The sequence below is a fragment of the Akebia trifoliata genome, chromosome 7 (assembly GCF_017979445.1).
Source record: "Akebia trifoliata isolate Shusen 1 chromosome 7, ASM1797944v1, whole genome shotgun sequence".
Classification (NCBI taxonomy): Eukaryota; Viridiplantae; Streptophyta; class Magnoliopsida; order Ranunculales; family Lardizabalaceae; genus Akebia; species Akebia trifoliata.
Genome location: NC_141381.1, coordinates 4,317,949 through 4,342,855, shown reverse-complemented (window position 1 = coordinate 4,342,855; position 24,907 = coordinate 4,317,949). Strand labels below are relative to the sequence as shown.

Below are 24,907 nucleotides of genomic sequence, written 5' to 3'. Positions count from 1 at the left end.
AGGGAGAGCTCAAACATCATCATAAATCATGTAAATCCAAATTGAGCGTAATGATCATAATAAGAAAAAATCCTTTAATCCTTCTAACATGCAAAAATAATAAAATAAAATAACAAACAAAAATAAACAAGATGAAGAAATAAAAATATTTTCCTAACCTATCAACATGCAAAGAGAACAAAATAGAAAAATAAAACCTACACAAACAAACATTCTCCTCGACCTATCGATCTAAAAAACATAGAAAAAGCTACATGAACTAAAAACATCTCCTAGTCCTATCAATGAGTAAAAAAAAGGAATAAATAGAAAATGACACCCACGTAAAACAAACATGTAAAACAAAAAAAACATATAAAAAAAATATTCTACCAACCTTATCAATATGCAAAAAACAAATAGAAATATAAAAAAAATAAAAACGTTCTCCTAACCCTATTGAAATGCAAACAAATAAGAACATGAAAAAAAAACCTAAAATATTTTTCTAATCCTATCAATATGCAATAAATTATGCAATAGAAAAAAAAAAGGAAAAAAAAGATAACAAGAATAAAAATAAAAATGAACCAAAATAAACTTACCTAACAGAGAAAGACGACGAGTTGATTCCATCAGGGAGGACCCAAAGACTGTGAATATTTGCTGCCAAGAAATGAGGACAGAGAGATGGATGTTCTGACATGCATTGATACTATAGCAGCAACTTGAAAGGTCTAAACAGAGGTGATAGTGCTCCGTGCGATGAAGGTAATGGCTGAAGGAGATGTCTGCCTGTGACGTGAATGCAATGGGGCTGTTGGAGTGGTTGTGTTGAGGACATGGAGAAGAAATTGTTGCAGCAGGTTTAATGGAGTTAACGGAAATGACCCTATTGAAACGCAAACAAATAAGAACATGAAAAAAAAAAAAACTAAAATGTTTTTCTAATCCTATCAATATGCAATAAATTATGCCATAGAAAAAAAAAGGAAAAAAAAGAAAACAAGAATAAAAATAAAAATGAACCAAAATAAACTTACTTAATAGAGAAAGACGACGAGTTGATTCCTTCAGGGAGGACCCAAAGACTGTGAATATTTGCTGCCAAGAGATGAGGACATAGAGATGGATGTTCTGAGATGCATTGATACTACAGCAGCAACTTGAAAGGTCTAAATAGAGAGGTGACAGTGCTCCGTGCGATGAAGGTAATGGCTAAAAGAGATGTCTGCCTGTGATGTGAATGCAATGGGGCTGTTGGAGTGGTTGTGTTGAGGACGTAGAGAAGAGGTTATTGCAGCAGCTTTAATAGAGTTAACGGAAAGACAGCGAGTGGGCAGAAAGAGATGAATAGGAGAGATAAGTGAAAGAGAAAGCAGAGAGGGAGAAAAGGAGATCAGAGAAATGGCTGCAATGGCCACGTTTTGAAAAAAAGGTTGTTGTCTAGTAGCTGTAAGATGTGTAAGATGAGGGCAACGTTGCTATCGTGGGTGTTACCAATCTGTAAGGAAAAAAAAAACAGCAGTTACACGTTGGAGAAGGGAATGTGAGTGGTAATGAAGAAGAAGAAGAAAGGGCTGGGCAGCAAGGGGGGACCTGGTAGAGAGACGAATGGGAGAGGGAGGTGGTTATACTGAATGTTAGGCAACAAGAGGATGTTACAGGTCTCACAGTAGTTGGCTGTGTTGTTGACTCAGCCAAAAAAAGAAGAAGAGACAAGGGCTGAGGAAGGGTCATGGCTCAACAGAGAAAGAGAAGGGCTGTAGAAGAGAGAGGGCAGAGAGTGTATAAAGAGAGAGGAAGGAGAAACTCTTTCTTTCTTCTTCTTCCTCACTGTCCCTTCCTTCTTCTTTTCTTTGTTGCTGTCCAAGAGGACGTGAGGGAGAGAAGAGGGAGATCAGAGAGATGAAGACATCTATCCAAGGACGTTAGAGAGAGCCGAGAGAGAGAGAGTTGAAGGCCGTTGAGAGAGAGACCAAAGGAGTACATTTTTTTTTTTTTTTTTTTTTAGAAAAAGGAGACGTCATTCTTTTTATACAAAAACTAACTTTCTAATTTCTTCTCTTTCTTTTTATTTTTATTTTTATTTTTACACATTTTTCCCTTCTTTGGCTCATTTCTTTTTAGGAGAATGTAGGTGGGGATTCCACGCTACTCATAATACGGTGATTCTCCTATAATCAATTAGATTTTTAATGTTTGATTGAAAAAAAATTTGTTATTATTTTTTATTTGATTGGTTCATTTTGATTTTGTCGATAGGATTTTTATTTGGTTGATTTAATTTTCCCGATGTTTGATTGGTCAATTAATTTTCATTGGGTTAATTGATTAGGTTTGTTTGATCGATTGATTTTGATTGGATTCGACTTTAAATTTGGTTCTATGATTGATCGATTTTTAAATTTTTTTTGATGGGGTTCGATTTTGAATTTTAACTTTGTTGATTAGATTTGGATTTTATTTTCATTATTTGATTTTAATTTTAATTGTTTAATTTTTAATTTGAATTTGAATTTTTATTGTTTGATTCTTTTAAAATCTAAACCACCTAAAAGTATCCAGAAAAAAAACATATGTCCAAACAAATAAGGTAAGAAAATGCCGGCCTCACTCACGCTTGGCTCTCTCAATCGAGCTGACGGTTAGGATGCTAAGGATTCCGAAGAAAAATGTATCTCTATGAAAATTTTTGCTAATCTTTAGTAAATCTATGTTTTTCCACCCATCCTGGTTTAGGCCAGAAAAGTCCAACAAATAAACACATTGCATTCGCAAATCCCTATCTTCCTCGCTATTCACACAAAAGCATCCCAAGACCATCCAACAGTATATTTGCTCGTGGTCACGGGTTGACACTTAATATATAATATTACCATTTTTTCCACTATAAATGCCATAAGAATTAGAATTAGTTATCTTCCTGATCTTGGTCTCAGCAAATAGTTGTTTGTGTGTGTGATTATCTTTGGGATTCCAAAAAGTAAAAAATGGCCACAGTAGCAGAAGCAAGGGAAGAGGGGAGCACTGGAACATCGCTACTTCATCATCACGCGGAGAAGCACTTCACAGCGGGAGAGATCGTGAGAGATGTGATCATTGGCGTATCGGACGGTCTAACTGTCCCCTTCGCTCTTGCTGCTGGACTCTCTGGTGCGAACGCATCGTCCTCTATCATTCTCACCGCTGGCCTTGCTGAAGTCGCTGCTGGAGCCATCTCTATGGGTCTTGGAGGGTATGATTCTCATTTCCTCTCTTTCTTGTATTAAACAGACGGTTGAGATAAGAGGAAAGACACAGATTTCCTAGAGATTAGTGGAGGTTTTCTAGAGATACCTTTTTTTGTTCTTTGGAAACTCTAGCATGTCAACCGGCTGTTTAACAAACAAACAAAAAAAAAAAGCCCCAAAATTTACATGTGATTAGAATCACCGAAAATGACTTAAATGCCCTTGTCTTCAACAACTATAGCTCCAGCATCCTCTTTGATAATAAAATGATCAGTAAGTTAAAATCCTAAATTTGTCAAAAGTTGGTGGTAATTGACCCAAATTGAGAGTTTCTTGAGAGAGAGATCCCAAGTGGGTTGTGTATATATTGACCCAAATTTTGGAGTTTCTTGATTAGAGGGAGAGTTGTCACTTTGATTCTTCGATATTCGCTGAGTAATTAAAGAGCCTGATCAAATACATCTTTTAAGTTGTGTAACTAATTTACTTCACCTCTCTTTACACACTATACGTGCACCCTTCTCAGTCCATGAACCATTAATGATTATTGCACCTAGGGATGTCATCGGGGCGATTCTGAGCCGATTCCACATATACCCAAAACCTCAATCTAAATAAAATATTACTTCATGTGTTTATCGATTTCAATTACCCAGTAATCATTGGGTACCCGTGAGATACCCATTAAGATAGATAACGTTTTTAAGTATTGGATAAAAAAAGATAATTATTTATAAAAATAAATTATTTAACTTGTAATTCCTCAATTGAAATTCAAGATCAACAATGAATTCTCCTAATATAGTATGATTTTGATAACAAAATAGTGGAAAATTATAATATGGACCATTTATTTGTTGTTAAAATTGTTTAATATGTGGAATAAATGTTCACTAGAAAAAAAGGTAAAAAACTAAACAATTCATATTGTGTTTATATTTTAATTTTAGCACAAATACATTAAATTAAAGATAACTCTTTGATAATAATTAGTTAGACTACTAATTTTATTATAAATGTTATAAATAAACTAAATTTACTACTCAAGTACCCATTGGATACCCAAATGAGACCCAATTCTTATAGAGTCTTTAAGATAGTTACCTAGTATCGGACCAAAAAATAATAGGGTCCATAATGATCAACAGCGTAAAAATCTGACGATTAAAAGTTATCTATCAGATTGATTTTATTATTATTATTATCAGTTAAAGACTGAAACCCCAGCCATATGGAGGGAAGTAATAAATTAGTTATCCAAAGATAGCTAGAACTAAGATTGTTCCCTTTATATATCGAACAATTATGTTAAATGTGAAGCAATGAATCATTTCTCTACGTGCACATGCAGTTACCTTGCTGCCAAAAGTGAAGCGGATCATTACGTGAGAGAACTAAGAAGAGAACAAGAGGAAATCGTCAACGTGCCTGATACAGGTTCTTATTACTTAGATAATAATTTTTTTTTTTTTTAATTGATTACTTAGATAATAATTATCACCACACGGTTGTTGGACAATTTTTCGCACATAGAAAAGTTAATTCGCGATTTCATAGAATCCCACACCTAACATTACATGTATTGAGTGAGCTCCTAATATGGGTATTTTTGTTTCTAATTGAAGATGCCTTCAATACGTACGACGTCTTATGATTGGTCGATCGGGATTTTATGAAATTTTGGATTAAATTTTTTATGCACAAAAAAAATTCTCTATTGTCTTATATGTAAGTTGAGAAATTATTCAGTCTATAATTTTCCATTACGTTTACACTATAGAGGCCGCTGAGATTGGAGAGAATTTATCGCAATATGGGCTTGAAGCACAGGAGTATGCGCCCGTGGTGAATGCTTCGAAGAAGAAGCCCAAGCATGGCTTGATTTCATGATGAAGTAAGTTTTTATTTTATGTATGGGCCCACTTAGCCCATGGTATCCCAACTATATCTCGTTAAACTTAAATAAAGAGAAAATATAAAATATAAAATTTATGAAAATTTGAATTAGCTCTGGGTTTCTCTTCTATGGAGAGTAACTTCTCATTGAAAGCAGAAGCTCAAAACAATATTAGGCTACTTTATAAAAATGAGTTTTCAGCACTAATGGGGTCAGAAGCTTGTTTCAGAGCTAATCCAAACAGATAACTAATGCTACCAACTCAGATGGTTAGTTGTTGGTCCAAAAGATACTTCGTAAGATATCCGCTTTAGCTTAGCAAGATCCAAATTTATTTTATCTTTTTATTTTTATTTTTAGGAAGACAAACGAATTCGTCTCTAAAAAGACATTTATGCGAAATTTTCAAAGAGTAATGATAATATGACTCCCCTGATGTGATAAGTGAGAGAATCGTAGATTTGTACTCCTCGAGAATCGTAATTATGTATTCCGAGCAATACAATTCTACGGTTCTCACACATGTCAAGTCAAGGGGAGTTGATTGAGTATGGCATGGGAGGGAGGAGTCATTTTATCACGATTCTTAAAGAGTAATGATAAAATGACTTCCACGTGGCATACTCAATCGACTCTCTTGGCGTGATAAGTGCAAGAATCGTAGCTATGTACTCCTTGGGATACAAAACTGCACATCCCCATAAAAAGTGCAGTTAAAATTTTTGGAGGGTACAGATCTACTATTCTCGCACATGTCACGTCAAGGAGAGTCGAGTAAGTATGCCACGTGGGGGAGTCATTTTATCAAAATTCTATGTAAAATTACATGATTTTCACTTGATTGTCAAGCTAATGGATCTCCAATGTAGATCCCACTAAACAGGGGCGGATTAAGTGTGAGGGGCAATGGGGGCACTTGCCCCCATAAGAATTTTCAAACCTTCAATAGAGTGTGCCCTCATAATTTGTTTTAAACTTTTAGTTGCCCCTACAAAACAATTTCCATTGTTATGTTGCCCCCACATAAAATAATTACAATTTTTGTTGCCCTCCAAAAAAATCTCTACTTTTATGTTGCCCCCACATGAGTAAAGTCCTGGCTCCGCCCTGCCACTAAAGAATGAAAATGAACATTTCATCATGGGCTACTTGTTATTTATTTTATATTATGTATGTCCAGATACAGAGTCCTCTCTTTCTTCATCATTAATAGACAATCCACTACCCATGCATGGAGCAACATGTGTCCAAACAAGCCACTTGGTTACTTTTCAATTGACTATAGGTTTATGTTTGATAAAGAACCACGCCAAAAGTGGTACCAATATTCTTGAAGTGATCCTCAACTGAAGTTGGTAATATTTATTTTTGAGTCAATTCATATTTTTTTGAGTCGTAATAAAGTGACTCGAAAAATGTCATTCGAAAATGCCAATGTGATATGAGCACAAAATCATGATTCATTTTCTTCCGGATACAAAAAGACAAAGTTAAAGGATGAGGGAATTTCAGTCACACAAAAAAAAACATATTTCCTTTGGAGCAACCACACACACACACATACACATGAAAAAAAAAAAAAAACTTTACTTTCCAAAAATCTATCTTCTTCAGCCTTCCCCCAAATCCTATCTTGTTCTTGAGTTTTGATAGTTGAAGGAGCTAAATCGAATCTTTCAGTTGAAGACACCTAAAAATTTTACCTTAAAAGTTGAAGATGAAAGGTTTTCAGAAAAGAATCTAGGGTATTCCATGAAGTTAAAAGATCAGGGATTTCAGTCATTTTATTTATTTTATTTAATTCTCATTGAAGTGCGTGTCAAATCAAGGGGTATTTCTTCCCTTTGAAAAGAAGGGGTATCTCATTTTCACGAAAATTAGAGGGTTTCTTCAAAATTACCTAGCCCTACAAAACGGTTATATAACTTTTAAGAATATTAATTTTCAGATTTTATAATAAGTCGATTAGTAGTCATTATTTTATTAGTTTGGAATATAGTCATAGTTTAATGAGTCTAATTTTGAACAAACCCTCTCTTTTACATGACATGTGGCTTCTTATGTATTCCAACAAGATAAATTCCCCCATCATGGTCTTGTGAATATTTGAGATAGCTCCCTATGTTTCAAACGGATTATATGCTCAATTGACCTCGGTCTTGTCTTATAGACTAAAGAAAAATGACCTAGATGTCCTAGTAATTGTCATTTCTATCATTCTCATCTTATCCAAGAGAATGAAGATGATTGGGCTTTTGAAGAAAAAATCAAGGTTTTTAAGATCATTTTTCATTATTCTATAAGAGATCATACCGAGATCAAGGGGCATATCATCAGTTTAAAAACATAGGGTATCTCGAATTTTCACAAAACATTTTATATGTAAAGGAGAAGGTTCCTTCAATTCTTTGATACGAGCTGATTGCTTCAAATTTTTTTCCAATATAAAGGAGTCATCTCCTAATGTAAAATTTTATCCTACATTTCCATTAATATTTATAACAAAGACTGGAAATGGGAACAATGGATGCAGGTTTGAACTCGGATTGGAGAAGCCTCAGCCAAGAAGAGCTTTGGAGAGTGCGTTAACAATCGCAATTGCCTACATCATAGGTGGATTGGTCCCCTTAATTCCATACATGTTCGTCCCGATAGCCCAAAAGGCAGTCATGTTCTCCGTGGTCCTTACCTTAGTGGCATTGTTATTCTTTGGATATGTGAAGGGTCATTTTACTGGAAACAAGCCATTTAGGAGTGCCTTTCAGACTGCTTTGATAGGGGCCGTTGCCTCTGGGGTTGCTTTCGGCATTGCTAAGGCTGTGCAGGCATAACTCCTTTTACTAATCTACAAGGTCTCTTGAACTTAAAATTTTGGACAATTTCTTAGTTTAATCGTTGAACCATTCGAATAAATTCCTTAGTTTAAATGTATTGTCTTTGTTGCATGGTTTTAAACCCAGGTAGATATACCGAGTTGACCCATCTAAGTCATTTGATTATTTTCGATGATTCAAATTATATACGATAATTATAATTTTTCTTATATAATAAAGTGGATTAATATATGCACATACACAAAATATATGTTTTATTATAATACTTAGTCCATATCAAAAACCCAAAATCTGGTCGCTTTTTCTTATAGTAGTTAACGTGAAATACTTAAAGAGTTAACGTAATGGACTATTCACATTGACCATCTCGCATGGTAGCCTTTGAACCCGGGATGGCTCACCCAAGTTATCATTTTTTTTTTCTTTTGATAAGTAAGAATTCATTAAAAAGGGCAAGATTGGCCGAGATGACCAACCAAGTAAGAACCAATACAAAGGGGACTACTCAATAACCATACGACACACCCTATCCCAATTTCTTATGAAGTCTTCAAAGAAGACCCCCATACACGCTTTCAACCAAAAGGAAACAATGAGGTATGGCCTTGGTTTGTGGGGTTTCTTCACTTTCAAGACACTTCTGATCTTATATGATTCCCTATGGAAAATGGGTGATTTTCCTCTGTGTTATTGTGTATTTGCTTGGGAAAATCATTTCTGGTCTAAAGAAATTTGCCAAGAAATTTTCCCACCCTACTAGTGGATGTTATTTTCTCGCTATTATCCCTGATCCCCAAAACTAAAGATTTAATCATGATATACTACCATGTACATTTGAAAGAAATCTTGTTTGATGAAAATATTTCTTAATTAGTGATTCTTATAAAAAAAAACAGGAATCATTTGAGTAGAAGATCGCAACCTTTGTAGAATGTCTGATCATATATTACTTTATATTGTATGATTACTTTTTATGGGAGATTATTTCCAATGAGAGGTAATGAGAAAAATTATAGAATCGATTGTTAATTATAGTAAGATCACAATAAACAAACATTTTTTCTTAAGACTATTCATGAGAAAAGAGAGATTATATTGGCACACCAACTTTTGCTCACAACACACCAATTCTTAAGAAATTAAACAATTGTTGGTGTGTTTGTCGACACGAGATTCGTTGTTTCTGAATATCTCTCTCACTTTGGGGGTTTTGGAATTGCCATCATTTTTTTTAAAAGGTGTGAATGGTTACTCGAGTTGCATTTTTTTTTAAAAAGTTTGTTATTTTTTTACATTTAGTGACTCTCATACGGATAAGGTTTACCGATCCAACTTTTAATCTAGGTAAGGGGTCCATGTTAGGGAGTAGGAAAGGTATTAGGCACCCTACTCTCTACTATTGGTAGTAACCTCGGATTCGATTTTTTTGTAAATAAAACAAAAAAAAAAAAAAAAAACAGAAAGATCCGATATGTGCCTTCGAGTGTGAGGGGCCTTGATGTTGGTTCAAACCATTGATGACACTCTTATTGAAAAATGGATATTTTGATGGTTCAAGCCTATTATGGTGTATGCATAAGTGTAGATAATGGGGAGAGTAGAAGATGAGAAGTTGGAGGGGAGAGAAAGGAGGTGAGGAAGAGTGTTTCTCTTCTTTTTTTTAGCCTATGTCCTACATTGATCTTATCTTGATCTTCAAAGATGTTTCCTTGACTTGATCTTGATTTACTTGAGGGTGAATAGAGAATTAAGATTGAGTAGTGAGTTTAGAGTAAAAAGTTGAGAGTAGAGGGTTGGGAGTAGTATTTTTTTGAGAAAGTATTTTTCTTAATTTTTCATTAAATGAGAATTATGTTGAGGATGAGGAGATTTTATAGAGTTTTTGGAGTTATTTTAGGGGTAAAATGGGATGAATTGATGAAAATGAATAAAATGATTAGGGGTTTGTGAGAGGAGATGTATAAATTGAGGGTGATGGAAGGGCATTTGTGCAAGGGGGTTAAATAGGTTAAGTGTTAGGTAGAATGGAATGAGTGGTGTTTGATTGAGAGAGGATGGAGGTGTAAGATGGTGATTAATTGATTGAGTGTTTGGTGAGTTGAGGTGGGTGAGTTTTAATTAAAAGAATGGGTTGTGTAAAAAGATAATTGATTAGGTTTTTGGGAGGGTGGAAGAGGTGGTGACATGTGTAAAAAGGGGTAAATAGATGGAGTGTTAGATGAGTTAATTAGAAAGAATGAGTATTTAATTAGAGAGGAGGGGTGTGGGTTTGACTTGTGAGAATGGGTTTATAGGGAATGATGATGGTAGGTTAGTAGGAAATGACGATAGTAGAGAAGGGTGATAATAGGTTAGTAGGGAATGATGATAGTATGTTAGAGGAAGATGATAGTAGATTAGAAGAGGGTGATGGTAGATTAGTAGAAAATGATGAAGGTAGGTTAGGGTTAGGTATGGGTTGAGATGTAGATAGGTAATGTTTTTAAAGAAAAGGTAATGGGGATTGGTAATTGGATGTGGGTGGTGAATTGAGATGGTGACATGTGTCCCACCTTGATGATCTTAGTTGATTAGTTGTAATGTTGGGCTTGGGTTGAGAATTGAGTTTGGGTAGATAGGTTAAGCTTGAGTGGATAATTGGGTAGTGGGTTGAATAGTAATGGTAATGGGCTTAGGTTTGGGTAGAATGATTTAAGTAATAGGTTGAATGGAATTGGGTCATGGTTGAGTTGAATAAGCTTAGGTGACAGGTTGAATAGGCATAGTAATAGGTTAAGTGGAATTGGGCTATGGTTGGGTTGGGTTGATGAGTGTAGAGGAAGGGTAATGAGTCTTTGGTCCATAGGCTACGTAGGAAGGGCCTTGAGCTATTTATTGAAAGACAAATATGAGTTTTTTGAAGGTTTGGACTTTGAGGCCCATTCTAATTTCGATAGATTTTGGGTATTTTGCATCGAGAGCCTGATCAAATTTGAGTGTCTACAGTGCTAATAGAAACTCTCTAAGAATAAGAGGTATTGATTCAATTTACTTATTTGCCATTCTTAGTCTTAAGAAAAAAGTATATGATTTTTAAGAGAGAGAGAATGATTATTCAACCAAATCTCTTTTGCACATTTTCTTAGGTGCAATTGAGCATTGGAATTCATCTTCCAATAGACTATTGTCTCTTGAAATTTTTTTTTCTTGTTGAAAACATTTTTTATAAAACATACCAACTATTCCATTATTAGAGAATTGTAGCATCCATGGCCATGGTCCTTCAGATGGTACTAGTATTTCTTAAGATCACTTTTCTTACTATTTATTTTATAATAGTTGGAGAGAGTTTTAGTCTTGAATCTTAATTTTGTTATGTGGTATGTTACTCTTTATTATTAAAAAATATTAATATGTTTTTATGACGAGAGTATCCGAACTTGGGCATTTTCCATGGGATCAAGTTAACAATCTCTAAAGGATGCTCTAGTATTCAGATCCAATCTGATTCTTTGTTCGCTATCCAAGTCCTGAAGGGTAGGTGGAGCCCCCCGTGGAGTGTGCTTCACGTGGTCTTTACTATAAGGAACTTGCTTGATAGATTTAGCGAAATGTCCTTCTCCCAAGTCTTTTGAGAGGCCAATAGGACTGCCGACATGTTTGCTTCTACCAGAATAATAAAGATTGTACTAAATTAGATTGTGAGTTGCTCTCTAGCGACCTTGTCTATGCTATTTATCAGGATGCCTGTGGTGTCCCGGTTTTTCGGTTGTAGATGGTATGGGTCTACCTTAACCCTATTGACCTTTAAAAAAAAAAAAATGTTCTATTAGTGGGACCGGGAGAACCAACTACGTTCTTTGTCCTCCATTTACAGTACATTATCTTCTCCAATGAACCAATTCGCAAGAAATTTCAAGACTCAACACTATTAATTGGACCAGAATCTCATCGAAAAATTATATATTTTACAAAAATGTGAAAATTCTAAATTTTACAAGAATATAGAAAATGTTGGTGAATCCTCAAATGATAAATCCTTGAAATGATATGGTAAATATGATGCAATGTTAGAGTGTTTAAGAAATTCAACATATTGAAATGAGATGTATACAACCCAGTCTAATTTTGTTTTAAAGAAATGAATAAAATCACCACATATGAATGCAACTCATTGCTTCATTTTTAATCTGTATCGAATGTATACTCTTGACGTAGGCTTTACAATGTCAGATGCAAGCCTTAGACATGACTTTAAGCATGACATGAGCTTTTATAATGTTGAATGCGAGCCATTGACATGACTTTAAGCATCTCAAATGTTCACTCTCAACATAGTGATATTTTCCATTACAATATCGAATCTCATAAAAAAATCCCAAATTAAAGGGTTGCTTACTACTATGAAGGATTTTTACAAGAATTTAATGACGATCTTCGATATGAATAAAACTCGATAATCTCTATGCCCAAAAGAAAATTTTGTGAGTAGAAACACCAAGATTCTTATACTCTCTAAAAAGCTATTCGACAAATGTGTAGATATCTTTGTGAAAAAATAATGAACAATCGATTCTAGATCATGATGACGAGGGTTTTGAAAATCGTTAAGAACATGACAAATTTGATTCTAGCTGAAATCGATGGATTCAATGGAGTCAAAATCGCAAGAATTGTCGGACTATTTCAAATGAGAAGATGTCAACAGTTTATGATTATAATTTTAAAAATAAAGATAGGTGTTCTTCAAAAAGGAATACCCTAATAATTGTTTTTAATTTTTAGAGTTGCCTCAAAAAATTTGGAAGATTGTTACAGTATGTAGTAATGCTAGAGTAACATTAAAATTGACATCAATTCTCACATTTTTGATGTGGAGGTGCACACATAACCATAGACGCTTTTAACTTGTATCTCAATGAAAAACATCTAGGGGTCTGTAGATACATCCACATCAGCCATGTGAGAATTGATGTCAATTTTAAGATTAATGATTTTGTAATTCAACCTGACTAAGTAACTCAAAAACTCAATTGACGTGTACCCTCTAAGAATCGTAGATTTTTTACCTTCGGGATACATAATAGCACATCTCATAAAATATATACAATTGTGTATCCAGGGCGGATTTAGAGTGGGGGCAATGGGGACACTTGCCCCCACAAGAATTTTCAAACCTTCTTGAGAATAATGAACTAGTGCTCTCCCAAATTGGTTTACACTCTTAGTTGTCCCCACAAAACAATTTTCATTGTTATGTTGCCCCCACAAAAAAAAATTACAATCTTTGTTGCCCTCACAAAAAAACTTTCACTCTTACAGTGCCCCCACATGAGTTAATTCCTGGCTCTGCCCCTATGTGTATCCCTAGAAAATCTACTATTCTTGCATGATCACGTCAGTGACTTTTTGAGTTACTCTTTCAGGTTGAGTTACAAAGTTAGTTCAGCATATTCCTAGAGTATTCTATACTTCAAAGTCACAGGTCAAAAGTCAAGACTCAAAGATAACTGCCAAATGCCAATTAGTAGTGTCACGAAGGTACACCCGTTTGGTTAAACAACAATGTAAGCGTACAGCTAACAGCCCTACACATAACTTCAACCCTAAAATTTCAAAAATTAACACAGAAAATCAAACAACAGAGATGATCACTCTGAAAATCCCTATAACAAAAACACACCACTCTCTCTATCTTCTTCCCCAATTAAGCTTCCTTCCCTTCTCCACCTGGTTTACCCCTCCATCTCCATCTCCATCTCCATCTCCTCTCCAACTCCAAGACCAACCACAAGATCCCATCATCATCACAACCATATCTCAAGCCATCAAAAACACTTCAACAAAGCCTCTTGATTCCTCCCTTAAGAAACTTATCCCTTCTCTCACAGCTCGCCACGTCATCGATCTAATCACCCACAACCCTCTCTCTCTAAACCCAACATCTCTCCTCTCATTCTTCAAATGGGTTTCCTCTCAAAAGGGCTTTCGTCACACAATTCAATCTTATTGCACCATGACCCATTTTCTTTGCATCCACCAAATGTACTCAGAGGCTCAATCTCTTATCCGTTTTGTCGTCTCTCGAAAGGGTAAGGACTCTGCTTCATCGATCTTCGCCTCAATTCTCGAAACCAAAGGTACCCATCAACCACATTTGGTGTTTAATGCTTTGATGAATGCTTATACCAATTCGGGTTTTATATCCGATGCGATCCAGTGTTTTAGGATGGTTAGGAAACACAATTTCCCGCTCCCGTTCCATTCATGCGGGTATCTTCTTGATCATTTGATGAAGTCGAATTCCCCGGCTGCCGCTTGGGCATTTTATTCGGAGATTTTGGATTATGGGTTTCCACCAAATGTTTATACTTTCAATGTTTTGATGCATACATTGTGTAAAGAGGGAAAAATTAAAGAAGCCCAATTGATTTTTGATGAAATTCGTGGAAGGGGATTGTGTCCAACCGTGGTTAGTTTCAATACTTTGATTAATGGGTATTGTAAAATGGGTAATTTAGAGGAGGGATTTAGGTTGAAGAGGGTAATGTCGGAAGCAAGAATTTTTCCTGATGTTGTTACTTATAGCGTTTTGATTAATGGGTTGTGCAAAGAGAGTAGGTTGGAAGAAGCGAATCAATTATTCGATGAAATGTGTGAAAGAGGGTTGGTACCGAATGGTATTACTTTCACCACTTTAATTGATGGGCAATGCAAAAAGGGAAGAATTAGTGTTGCAATGGAAATTTATCAGAAAATGTTGAGGAAAGGTTTGAAACCCGATTTGATTACTTATAACACACTCATTAATGGTCTTTGTAAGGCTGGTGATATAAGGGAAGCAAGAAGGCTTGTCGAAGAAATGTGGAGAAGAGGTTTGAAACCCGACAAGATCACGTATACTACACTTATAGATGGGTGTTGCAAGGAAGGAGATTTAAAATCGGCAATTGAGGTTAGGAAGGGAATGGTGAGTCAAGGAATAGAACTTGATGATGTGGCGTTCACAGCCCTAATTTCGGGGTTGAGTAAAGAAGGACAAGTGGAGGATGCGGAGAGGACGTTGAGGGAGATGTTGAGAGCAGGTATAACTCCTGATGAGGTAACTTATACGATGGTGATTGATTGTTTTTGTCGAAAGGGGGATGTGAAAATGGGATTTAAGTTGCTCAAAGAGATGCAAAGTAATGGCCGTACACCCGGTATTGTAACATATAATGTGCTTATGAATGGGCTTTGCAAGCAAGGCCAGATGAAGAATGCTAATATGTTATTGGATGCGATGCTTAATTTAGGGGTAGTGCCTGATGATGTTACATACAATATTCTCTTGGAAGGGCATTGTAAGCATGGAGACCGAAAGGATTTTGAAGAACTCCGGAGTGAAAAGGGGTTAGTTTCTGATTTCGCTGCATATACTTCACTTATTAGTGAATTTAGTAAAAGCTCTAAAACTCGTCAAAATAGATGATCTTTTATGTTTGAGAAGATTATTTGTCTACTCAAATGATGTAGAATAGAAGGGAGACCCAAAGACTCTGAAGTGATATGGGGTTAGTTTCTGATTTCGCCGCTTTTATACTTAACTTATTAGTGAACTTGGCAAAATTGTACAATAAATGACTCGTGAAGGTGAAATGAGTTGAACCCGCATTGGTTTCCCTTGATTTGTTTATCTGTGAAAATTACGTCTAGTCCGGTATTAACATAGTTGACTTCGGGTTTAAAAGCTTGTACAAAGATGGAATAATCTTTAATGTGCTATAGCAACTTTGGAATAATTCTGAATAACTGGAAGGCTTGTTGGCTTTGCTACTCTTCATGTATGATTTGTACCGAATCATGTCTTGATTGTAATGACTGAGCATACCATGAGTTGAGAAAAAGAAGAAATTGATTATTGATCTTTGGTATCATAGTGTGAGGACCGACTTTTCAAAATATCAGAGATGATGCTATAGTGGATTTCTTGGGTCCTTGATTGTTCTAATAATGAGCAACGGACAGGGTGATTGTGCTTGGCCAACTTGTCATCAGTTCCATCTTATGCTATTTTCTCCCCAACAGATGCATCAGCAAGGTGAATAATGCATCAACTCACATTCATGGTAGATTTGTAATACTTGGGAGCAATTCTTCTTGTTAAAAGTTTTTAAATTTTCTTCAAAAATCCAACAATATAACGATTTTAAATGAAAATTTTCAAAGTAATTGTCCCAAAACAAAAGCAAAAGCAAAAAAAGAAATATTGGAGTTGGAACTTATTATATGGAAGGGCTTGGACAACCAAGGGTGAAGTGAAGCCCATGGGGCATCGAAGTTTTGCCCCAAGGAGGACGACTCTAGACTATCACACAAAAAGGTACAAGCCCACCAAGCCAAGTCGATCATGGTGTGGTGCTTGCATGCCTACATTGTGTGTAGCACATCTAAGCCAACCCCAATATTTTTGTTTGTTTTTCAGTAGTTCTCATAGTATTGTTTTATTTTGATGTTTTAGTATTCACAATTCCTAACTTTTTACGCTCATTTTTAGGGATTGTTCTTGGTTGTGTATGCAATCTTTTTTTTAGTCGGTTGGTTTTCTTTTCTAGCGTAGAGAGAATAGAGAATACAAATGAAACCGAGAGGTTCTCTTCTTGTTACTGTCACAGCTTGTACACCTTTTCTTCATTCTATTTTCGCGTTCTATATAGTCAGGCATGATAACATTGTTGCAGACCCAACTATTGGACTGCGCTTACCTTAGGAGGTATATGGCTAATGATATCTCTTTTCTCTCATTCACATTTTATTCTTGAGTAGTGATAATCTGACAACCCCACGTGGCACCCTCAGTCGACTCTCCTGACGTGACAAGTCCAGGAACCGTAGATCTGTATGCCGCGGGATACACATTTTTATGAAGAAGTGTAGTTTTGTATCCCAAGGCGTACAGATCTATGTTTCCCAAGCTTGTCATGTCAGGAGAGTCGATTGAGTGTGCGACGTGGGTAGTCAGATTATCTCGATTCTTTATTCTTTGATTGGTATAATCATTTCTCACACATTATTTTCTACATCAGTGTATTTATTGTATCTTATGTAAGTAAAAATATTATTTATAGAATCATGTGATCCAGAACGGTGTTGGGTTTTAAACTCCAACCAAACACATGCCACGTAGACACCATTCTTATTCTATATGAATGGGACACTCTATCTGATCCTGATTCTTATTTACATACATTCTCAATAATAGAGATTTAAATTGGTGTATGAGTGAAATAAATCTGTCTACCCAATAAAGGGCTTTTACTGGATAAGGGTATCAGAGTGGGGTGATTAAATTCACTCTCTACCACCAATATATTGAGTCACTAGTAAGTTCCTTGGCTCTATAAGGGTGATAACTACTCTAGTGAATTTAGCAAAATTGGATGGTTCGGCCATCAAGTTATGTTTGTCATTGTGAAAAAAAAAAATTGGAATACCATAAAAATTAAATTGAACTTTGGTTTAAATAACATTCAGATAAGATCTAGATTGGATCAAATCCATTTTGATGTACAAAATCTAAATAAAACCTCGTTTATTTAAACAAATATATAATATAATTTCTAACATTTTTTCGGATTGGGTCCTTATTGGATTGAGGAATGGTAAATCCAGATCTAATCCAATAAGATATCAAATCGGAACATTATCGGAATTTAAATCATCAATCCAAATCCGAAGTTATCAGATTGGAATGGATCGGATTTCATGTCGAATCCAAACCATTGGTGGATATCTTGCTTAATTAGATTATACTAGTGTTGAGTGTTATGTTAATATCACTAACAATCAAGGTAGAGAACATTGGAATGCAGTTTTAGGGGTTCTTTTGGAAATATGAAAGGGACTATGGAGTATGGATGACATTATGGTTGGAATCTCAAATCTAAGAAACAATTAGAAACGAATACATGTATGGAAAATGTGGGACTAACCTTAATACGGGATGCTTCAAAAATAAAATAAAACAATCAAGTCTTGTATAATTGAAATTAAGGCTGCTCGGCTTGTTGTGGTTGGGTTTTGGTAGTGTTATTAGGCCTGTTAAGTGAACAAGTTGGTCGGGCCAAGTCAGATTCACGTTTAGGGTTTGGATCAAAGATTAGAAGGTAGGCCCACCTACATTTATAACCTTAAAAAATAAAACAAAATAGGGCCTAATCTGAAACAAAGATAATGCCCAAACACTTTCAAGTTTGGCTTGGACATGGGAGTTTTCTATTGAGAAGCACTTAGGAAAATTTCTTGATTACATCACATTGTGGAATTCAAAAACTTAATCGGATTCCACAAGGTTGTCAAGGATAGAATTCTAATAACTTTGAATTTTAATTTTAAAGTTGGGAGTTCAATAACCACCCATTTTCAACACCTTGGATCAAGTTATAAAATGATATTATTTTTTATATATATAGGAGGGGATCCAAGGATGTTTGAGAAATCAGATTAGAAATCGATGAAGAGAAACCGTTGGATGATGACCAATTGAACGGCTAGGTCAAGGTTCGGACTCAAATCATACGAGCCAGTTGGTTTCACGTTTTTTTTATATTTGATATTTCTTAAGTATTTTCAAATACCTCCCTAAATTAAACAAAATGAATGAAAGCCTCCAAAATAACATCAGATCAAATCAATACCTCTATTTTACTCTTTCTATCTCTCTCATTAGTCTTCAATCTTAAGAGACAAAAGGCAGAAACAATGGCTCATCGTTCTCTTTCTCTCATCACACTCAGTTAATACCGTAAGAGAAAAATCTCAAATTCAACCCTAAGGGGAAGATGTAGTCTTTATTCTCTCTATCAGCTTCAACTCTCTTCTCTTGGATTCAACTCTAAGGGAAAAACACAGAAATAATGGCTCGTGGTTATCTCTCTCATCACTCTCGACTACCACTCTTAAGGTAATGGCAAAACTGCCTTCCTCTCTCTCTCTCTCTAATTCATATTTTTTTCTTGATTATTTCAAATCAGGGTTTTGTAGTAGATGATTGTATTAAAAATATTTATGATTATTGGATTAATTTTTGTATTTTCTTCCATTTTTTTGTTATAAAATATATTTTTTTTAAGTTTCTTTGATGATCGTATTCCAAATGTTTATGATTGTTGGATTAATTGTTGTGTTTCCTTCCATTTTTCTATTATAAAATATTTTTTTTAAAGTTTCTGTTGTTTATCGAATTTAATTATGGGATGTTTAGTTTAAGGATTTCTTTATCAAACATTCGATAGGGATAAGAGAATTTCTATTTCTAGCCAAAATCCCTTTTTTTCTTATAGAAACAAATTAATGGCAACATCTAGTGTCAATTCCTTTAAAATAATTTCAATCTTGTCTTCTACATGTTATTGAAAATCACTAAATTTTGAGCATTTTCAAGTTTCCCAAAAAAAAATTTATTTTTTTAGTACTTAAAGGTTTATAAATATAGAATCTTGAGGTTGCTGATAAGGATAATTTTTTTTTACCCGACAATTTCAAGATAACAGGTTTTAGAGATAAAACCAAGGATTTTAAGAAGGTATAATATATATATATATATATATATATATATATATATATAATATATATATATATATATATATATATATATATATATATATATATATATAATAGATATGTAAATAAGGGCATTTAATTATTTACATCATTTTCTATTAGTCTTTGAGAGAAAACTGAGGTCAAATGCATATTTTTCCTTTTATCAATTGTCATTTAAAGTTCTAAAAATTCTTTAATTTTGTGAAACCACTCACAATTGGTTTTGTCAGGTTTGTTATCAAAATGGGTAAGTTTTATGTTGTCTTTGTAAGGAGAATGATCAGTATGTTTTCCACTTGAGAAAAATGTCACCAGTACGTGGATGGATATCCGTCAGCTTGTCACAAATCATTTACATCGTATGAAGAAACCACAAGGTGAAATCGCCTCGACCCCGCGCTTTTCGCTAAATAGCAGATAGGGGTCCGATTACGTCAATCGAAAATTTTTAAAGAATAGGGAGTCGCTACCTAGTTTAGGTCTAGGAACCATAGATAACTCCAAAATGGATAGGATTGGTTCAAAAGTAAAAGAAATGAGTAAGGAGTCAGATTATGGGTTTCGGAAGGTGTTAAACATCGAACCCACCTGATTAAGATAATCAATCTCTACTACGATCCAAAAATATCCTATGGTTAACATTCAAAAACTAAAACTCAAACTATAGTTCAATCATCATCAAATTGTACCGGATTTATCAAACAAATCTTACAACTAAAATAATTACATTGTTTATTGAATTTCACATAATGGAATCTCATGATTTAATAAGGTTTACGTGACACTAAAAATTAATGTATCAATTCGGTCACATTTTAAAGAATGTGAAATCAATTTTTAATGGCATGTACATAAAATTAGTGAATTAGCTCATTGACGACATTTTATCAAAAAAAATCCGATCTTAAATTTCCTATGTGCACAAAAAATCGATGAGTTAGTCCGCACATTTTTAATTAAAAATTTTGGTTTTTTGAATTGCCACTTGTACTAAAATCAATGAGTTAACCCATAAATTATTAATAAAAGAAATCTTGATTTTTTTTTGTGAATCACCACGTGCATTAAAATCAATGAATCGACTTGTTGATTTTTATTGAGAAAATCGATTTTTTTTTTCATGTACACTAAAAAGCTTATGAGTAGATTAATATCAACATTAATGAATTGGCCCAATAACATAAAAAATCGCCGAATTGACCCGATAAATATCAACACCCAATGAGCCGGTCCATCAATTTAATATTAGCGAGTTAACCAATCAATTTATCAACAAAAAAATGGGCGAATCGATCCACTAATATTTCAAAATCGTAAAAATTGCCATTAGTGCCATGTATACCCCAAAATCAAGTGAGTTAGTTCAAATGCATATGAAATCAAGAAACAATAAAAATAAAAAAATAAAAAGTAAAATGTAAAAAAATAAAATATAAAAAAGATTACACAAAAAAAAATTATCCTAATCTTATCGACGTAAAGAAACGTAAAAACCTACATAAAAAATAAATAAATAAACCTCCTAGTCCTACCGCTATAAAAAAATATATAAAAATTCATAAAAAAAAGAAATATCGGATCCTATTCGATATGCAAGAATAAATAAAAAAATAAAACTAAACTTACCTATTGAATCGAGAACAACAGGATGACTCCTTCAGGTAGGACTCAAAGATCTATGAATACTCGTTGCGGTGAAGATGAGAGAGATGAAGGTAAAGATAAGTGCTTATAGGCGATGTAACTACGCTGCAGCAGTGACTTGAAGATACTAGCTGAGAAAAGGAGGGCTATGTTGTGTTGTGAAAAAGATGAAGCACAACAAAGAACGTTATAACAAGGGGAAAAAATGGGATTGTGAGGAGATGTCCTGGAGAGGTTGCTGGTGCTATAATGGAGATGATGAAGGTAGTGAAGAATTTGCTTAGGTAGAACGTGAGTGCAGCAAGGGCATGCAGTAAGACAGAAAGGAAGAAGGGGTTGTGGATGGGTGATCTAGAGAAAGGTGTTGCTGGTTTAATGGACAACTAAAAGGGGGCAGCAATTGGGCTGTAATAGAGTGGGTTATGTGCAACAAGATAAAGAGCGGAAGAGAGGGCTGTGAGGGGTGATCTAGAAAGAGGTGTTGCTGATTTAATGGACAACTAAAAAGGGGCAGCAAGGGGTTGTAATGGAGTGGGTTATGTGCAATAAGATAAAAAAAAGGAAGAAAGGGATGTGAAGGGGTGATCTAGAGAGAAGTGTTGCTAGTTTAATGGACAACTAAAAAGGGACTGTAATGGAATGGGTTATGTGCAGTAAGATGAAGAACGGAAGAAAGGGTTGTGAAGGGGTGATCTAGAGAGAGGTGTTGTTGGTTTAATGGACAACTAAAAAGGGGCTGTAATGGAATGGGTTATGTGCAACAAGATGAAAAGAGGAAGACAGGGCTATGAAGGGGTGATCTAGAGAGAGGTATTGTTGGTTTTTAATGGCAGCCAACAAAAGGTTGTAATGATTTTTAATGGACAACTAAAATGGGACAGCAAGGGGTTGTAATGGAATGGGTTATGTGCAGCAAGATGAAGAGAGGAAGAGAGGGCTGTGAAGGGTGATCTAGATAGAGGTGTTGCTGGTTTTTAATAGCAACTAATAAAAAGAAAACATTTTTTTCATAGTTGCTGTTTTTTCTTTGGATCAAAGGCCTCTCCAATCAAAACGTCATCTCCCTGTTTTATGGTAGTTTTTCTATAAAACGTGAGAGAGGGAGAAAGGGGAGAGATGGGAGAGTGGGTGTGCAGCTATGGAGAGATGGGAGAGAGGACAACGGTTGGAGAAGAACGTGTTAGAGAAGAAGAAGTGGAAAGAAAACGTACCCACATTTTTTTAATTTTTCTCCCTTTTTTTATTTTTTTATATTATTTTTTTTGAAGAATGGGGGTGGAGATCCCATGTTACTCATACTAGGGTAGTTTCTTGCTAATGCGTCTTGATTGGTCAATAATTTGATTTCGATTTATTGGTTTTGATTTTTTTTTATTTGAGTCGACATTTTAATTTGAATTAAATTTGATTTTAAATTTTAAATTTCAAATTTCGATTGTTCAATTAGAATTTAATTTGAATTTTGATTCTATTATTGGTTGTTGGTCGATTTGATTTGATTTTCATTGGTTGATCGATTGGATTTTAATTTTATTTTTACATTTTAATTGGTTGAGTGATTTTTATTAGATTTTCAATTTGATTTTCGATTTGAATTTGATTTGAATTTTAAATTGGTTTCTTGGTTAAATTTTAGTTTGATTTTTTATTTGAATTTTATTTTGATTTTCGATTTGAATTTGATTTTCTTAGGGATCAGAGTCTCTATGTTAGAGTTGGATATTGAGGGGCATTTTGATTATTTTTATGATTTGATGATTTTTCTTAAATTTCTCTATTTTCATCGATTTGGGTCCCATTAGACTTGAAATCACATTCTGAGTACAATGGAGGTACTTTCGAGATTTTTCGGAGGTTTAAAATTTATATGGGGTATTTTCGTCATTTTGGTGATTTTTACAAATTTTTACATATTTATCTGTTTTCATCGATTTGGGTCCCGTTAAATTTGAAATTACATTCTGAGTGCAATGGAGGTACTTTCGAGATTTTTCAGAAGTCCGAAATTTATGAGGGGTATTTTTATCATTTTGATGATTTTACAGATTTTTACAAATTTTAGCGTGATGTTTTTTTTTTTGTCCCTATGTGAGCATTTCTAAGTCTCAAAGTCTTATTTTCCTAGCGTAGCGAAGTCTCTAAGTTATCGAACAGTGTATTGAATCTAAGCGTACGTGCTTGCTAAGTCAGGTGAAGATGCAACGATCCTAAGCGTGCGTAAATTTTTTTGTCGAATCGTGACGAGTAGGGGGATGAAAAGAAATTAAAAATATAAGAAAGCAAGCAATACTCACAAGCCTTCGAGTTATTTATGCTCATCATTAGGAATTCACAACAACCGGATAACGAATTTACGAATTAGGCAGATGCAAAAAATGAGGTGTCTACATAAGACACTTTATTAAAGATAGGTGTACTTGTGATATGGTTGAAGAAAAATTTCATGAAATAGAGTATCAATTCCATGACTTGAAGCAAGAATTCCATGAAGTAGAGCATGTAGAGTTCAAGAAAAAATCTAGTATATTCAAGAGGTTGCATGTAATTTTTATAGTTATTTTCATATTACCTTTGTTCATGAGTATGTATTTTCTTTAAATGTAATAGTTGTTTTTAAGAGAATAATTGATTTTGGACTTTGATGGGTGAATGATTTTTTAGGATGGTTTGTTTGACCAATGTTTGTTATTGTTGTCCAATGTATTAAGCCTTTAGCCTATCTTATTAATTGTATATTAACTTTAATCATAGTTAACAACGGACAACAACAAAAATTAATATTTCTTTTTGATAAAAAGGGTTTAATGACAAGGAGAAGATTTATTACCTTAAAATGTACAATTATATGTCAATAGTGCAACCCAATCAAGCAAATAAGAATAGCCATTACAATACTACAACACCATATTAAGGGAAGTCATTTTAAATTTTAACTCACATCTTCTTTTATGCTTGAAAGAAATCATATTCAAATGAGAATATATATGTGAACCCTAACTTAAAACTCAAACCACATGAGCACATATCTATGTGGACATTTTCATGCGCCTTATATTTTATTTGATGCCAAATTGACAAAAGAAACTTAGAAGAATGATGTTGGAGGGTTTGTATAATGAACTATGATTTTATATTTATATTATTGGTTCAAAGGTTTTAAATTGTTGTGTGATCTCTATTTCATCTTCCCAATGGATGGTGAAGAGAAGTCCCATTTACAATCCAAGCAGTCAAGATGAGTAATGACTATAACATCATCCACCATTAAGACATACCCTCCATATTCAAGTGAATATTTGAGATATCATACATTTGGACACAACCTTTGTGGGGTGAACACAAAAATACCTTATTGATGTTGATAGTGCATATTGGATTGCATTATGGACTTGATGATTAATCAGTTTCAAAGCCATAATAAACATTACTCAAACCAAACAATTTAGAAATCACTAATTTGACAGATTATTGAAGTCCACAAATGGAGAGACCAAACCTTCGTGAATCAATGTTAATCTACACCAAACATCTTAATGGACCAGAAAAAAAAAATTAGTAGAAACCCAAGTGAGGAAAAATTCTTGATGCACCATGAGAATAATTTCTCTCAGTTTTTCATAACAAACATATCGAAATGATGAAAAGAAATCTACGAGGTACCAATAAAAAAAACAAGTAAAATACAAGATCTACAAAAAAAAATCTTCTATTTTAGAATCTAACTGAAGATCTAAGAACTATGTGAAGAGATTGTAATT

The 24,907-nt window shown here is 34.3% G+C and overlaps 2 protein-coding genes across 2 annotated transcripts; both read left to right on the top strand.

The window, feature by feature from the left end:
- Positions 1-2,776: 2,776 nt before the first annotated feature.
- Positions 2,777-8,040, top strand: LOC147398056 (vacuolar iron transporter 1-like). The gene is given in 5 exon segments (XM_086448940.1): positions 2,777-3,217; positions 4,564-4,649; positions 4,993-5,079; positions 5,082-5,106; positions 7,643-8,040. Coding segments are annotated over 5 exon segments (741 nt in total). The 5' UTR covers positions 2,777-2,972; the 3' UTR covers positions 7,941-8,040.
- A 5,446-nt stretch (positions 8,041-13,486) lies between these two features.
- Positions 13,487-15,713, top strand: LOC147398055 (Pentatricopeptide repeat (PPR) superfamily protein). The gene has a single exon (XM_086447168.1). It carries the CDS (start codon positions 13,570-13,572, stop codon positions 15,391-15,393), a length of 1,824 nt encoding a protein of 607 aa, XP_086303294.1. The 5' UTR covers positions 13,487-13,569; the 3' UTR covers positions 15,394-15,713.
- Positions 15,714-24,907: the final 9,194 nt, after the last annotated feature.

Coding starts and splice junctions, on each gene's coding strand:
- LOC147398055 (XM_086447168.1), top strand. CDS start 13,570: ATGATCACTCTGAAAATCCCTATAACAAAAACACACCACTCTCTCTAT.